This window comes from Priapulus caudatus, unplaced genomic scaffold (assembly GCF_000485595.1).
Source record: "Priapulus caudatus unplaced genomic scaffold, Priapulus_caudatus-5.0.1 Scaffold32, whole genome shotgun sequence".
Classification (NCBI taxonomy): domain Eukaryota; kingdom Metazoa; phylum Priapulida; class Priapulimorpha; order Priapulimorphida; family Priapulidae; genus Priapulus; species Priapulus caudatus.
Window position 1 is genome coordinate 708,346 of NW_014577093.1, and position 3,629 is coordinate 711,974.

Genomic DNA, 3,629 nt, shown 5'->3' on the forward strand with positions numbered 1-3,629 from the left:
TATATATATATATATAGCGAGAGAAAGAGAGAAAGAGAGAGAGTGCGAGCGAAAGACCAAAGTTCTAGCTTGCTTGTGCCAAACACCACTTGGTTTTACCGCTGGCGTGTTTTTATGACGTCGAACATAAAACGCACATAATGATCCATCACGCAACAACACGCCCGCGCAATCCGCTCGTATTTCCCGCAAACCCACCCACTATACACGTTACACAGCCGCGGAAGAGAAAGGTTTCGCAAAGAGCCCCACTAATAGTGTAACAGCGTTGATCGATTCGCTGGGCGGCAATTCGTTGCCAGTCTGCCTCGGCTGATCGCGCTGGTTTCAACTCTCGCTGCGTTTACACTGACGATTTTATGCAGGCAACCTGGCGTTTTTTCTTCTTCCTACCAACCTCTCTATATATGTTCAAAGCTCTTGCGTTATCGACCGCTTAGCTTTAACTTTAGCTGTAGGTTTAGCTTCACGCACTGCTGGCACCCTTGCTCACAACAGTGCTACCTGTCAACTAGATGTCTGTCTATGTGTTCATGCGATTGCCGAGGCGATGATGCGCTTTGGCGATGGGTCAGCGCGTATGTATAATTCAATTCGAATGGATGTCGGTAAAGGGTTACGTAACATGTTTACGCGCTCAGATACGTTTATAAAACATGCATGAAACGGGCGGCAAACGAGTGATGAACGGCTGATGTAAACGCGCATGCGCGAATGCCAGCTTCCGCCTCCAATCTTCTCTCGAACACGGACCCACCCCCCTCCGTCCTCAAGTTTTTTCACCGTTACTTTTCTCCGCTGCAGATGGCGACGCCGACGCCGACGACGATGACGTCACCGTGATGATCATCGATACGCACGCCCCCATGGACCAATCAGAGCAGACGTATGACGTCGTCGACGCGATGGTCGCCGACCAATCGGAGAGCGGCTTTCAGTGGGCCGACGACTGGCCAATGCCTAACTCGAGCGTCGGCAACGATTCGGATTTGTGGCAAACGTGGCTGGCCGACTACGAGACGAGACTACGACAGGAGATACAGGGCAGTCTGTACACGCACCGCACGGCGCTCACTGTCGGCCTCGTAGTCGCTTACGGCGTCGTCTTTCTCATCGGTCTCGTCGGCAACATCCTCGTCTTTCTCACCGTCGCCAGGTATCGCAGCATGCGCACGCTGACGTACACGTTTCTCGTCAACCTCGCCGTCGGCGACATCATGGTCGTCGTCGTCTGCATGCCGCTGACGCTCGGCTACACCGTCTACCGCGCCTGGCTCTACGGCGACGTCATGTGCCGTCTCATGCCGTTCGTGCAGGGCGTCAGCGTCAGCGTCAGCGTCCTGACGCTGCTCGTCGTCAGCGTCGATCGCTACTACAAGATCTACCATCCGGTGAAGGCGCGCGTCATCTTTCACAGTCGGCACGTGCGCGCCATCGTCGCCGTCGTCTGGATCGTGTCGACGCTGCTCATGCTGCCCTTCCTGTTCGTGTCGCGCACGCTCACCGATGACGTCGGCGTGACGATATGCACCGAGCATTGGTCGCACGTCGCCTTCAAGCGCTCTCACGGCATGTTCCTCTTCGCCGTGTTGTACGTCGTGCCCGTCTGCATTATGACGTACGCGTACGCGAAGATCGCACGCACTCTGTGGCACGGCGACAAGCGGCTGCGTAAGACCGACACGCAGCGGCAGCAGTTCGACGCGCTGCGCATACAGAATCGCCGACGCAAACTCGTCAAGCTGATCATCATGCTCACGATACTGTTCGCGATCACGTGGCTGCCTTACCACGTCGTCATTCTCTGGCTCGACTTCTCGCACGTCAGCGACGCGCTCGACGACAGCAAGGTGTTCGTCGGCACGCGTATCTATCCGATCGTGCAGTGGCTGGCGCTCACCAACTCGTCCGTCAATCCCATCTGCTACTGTCTGTTCAGTCAGAAGTTTCGCTCGGCAGTGCGCATGCTCTGCGGATGCGGCGGCGTCGACAGCGAGCGCGTGCTCTACAACTCCGAGGCGACCGCCGACGCGACAAACTCTAGCTTCCTGCGCCGATCGTGGCGCGCCCTGTCGCAGCACGTGCGTCGGCAGGGCGGGCGGCCGCCGACGATGCGCGACGTGCGGACGTTTCAGACACGTCGCCACTGTCTGGCCGTCGTCGCGCGCGCCGACGGTGGCGGAAGTAACTCGCTGAACACGTACGTCGACATGTCGGCGAGGCGAGACCAGAAGTGGGCCGTGCGCAACATCCGACGCAACGAGCACGATATGTTTCGCAGGGTTTCTAGTCCGGTGTGATGTTGTCGTGACACGTGTAGAGAGACACGTGTGAGGGTAAGAATACGCTTGTGAGGGTACGGAGACACGTGTGAGGGTAGGGGGACACATGTGAGAGTAGGGGGACACGTGTGAGGCTAGGGGGACACGTGTGAGGTTAGAGACACACGTGTGTGGGTAGGAACACACGTGCGAGGGTAGAGACACACGTGTGAGGGTAGGTACACACGTGCGAGGGTAGAGACACACGTGTGAGGGTAGGGACACACGTGTGAAGGTAGGGACACACGTGTGAGGGTACGGAGACACGTGTGAGGGTAGAGAGACACATTAAACCTCATAAGTGACGTATAATGATACTCCTCGATTCTGTGTGATGACGCAGCGTCCAGCATCGTAGCATAACCTCCCGTGCGACGTTACCAGGGCTGCTCGTGGCGTACTCATCAAAATCACTTTATGTGCTCAACTTATCAACTCAACTGTTTATCTTACTCAATACGTGATTAATTATACGGTGTAATAATACTCACATCTGCTGAAGCGTGGATGCGCGATCAGTCAGGTTCATGGAAACATATACCCACCGCTTTAAGCTTCACTAGGGTTATTTATTTAGGGATACGAGTCAATTGTCAGACCTGGCGTGATTTTAATTATTTGGGCAGTTATATGTTCCTTCCATTCCTCCTCCCCTCTTCTACCGCGATAACAGGCTAAAGTAAATATTGGCATTTCCCTTTTTATTCTTGTCGCGCGCTCTGACCTATATGTGACCATCTCGATACCATCACAGACGTCTCTACGTCAACATGTGTCGATGACGTGCTCTCTTGTCTCATCGACTACGCTGCCTCCTGGCGGCTGACGCGCATGCACAGTCGGGTTGCGACAGACACGTAGGAGAGACGTCCGTAAGCTCTCAGAAGATGCGCAGCATCCGGGCATCGGTGAAATTACACATGGTGTTTCCGATTCTAGATACTAGGTGGCGTTAGCGTCGACAGACGGCGCTGTTGCTGGTTCATCACGCTGAATACTCACATCCCATCTCCACGCAGTGAGAGCGAGCGTGGGGAAGACGGGAGCTTGGGGGAGCGGGACGGTGCCGCGGTGCCCCGTTGACATTCTTCGCGGTGAACGTGTGGAGAGATTATGCGTGGATGATGGGGAGATGGTTTCGCTCCCGCGTCTAGCCGCTGGAGATTTCTTATACAGAGTTAATAATTACGTTTGATTCGTACGTAGATGCAGGAGTCGATATTACGTGCGACCTATTTCTAGCTGTCCGCCACGGTCTCGCTCTCTCTCTCTCTCTCTCTCTCTCTCTCTCTCTCTCTCTCTCTCTCT

General features: G+C 55.1%; 1 protein-coding gene across 1 annotated transcript in view; it reads left to right on the top strand.

Annotated features, from left to right (window-relative positions):
• Positions 1–2,300, top strand: part of LOC106816524 (neuropeptide Y receptor type 2-like) — a 38,072-nt gene extending 35,772 nt beyond the window's left edge. The window contains exon 2 of the mRNA XM_014821154.1: positions 805–2,300. Coding sequence (XP_014676640.1) covers positions 805–2,300 — 1,496 coding nt within the window. The remainder of the gene's footprint in view (positions 1–804) is intronic.
• The last annotated feature ends 1,329 nt before the right edge of the window (positions 2,301–3,629 follow it).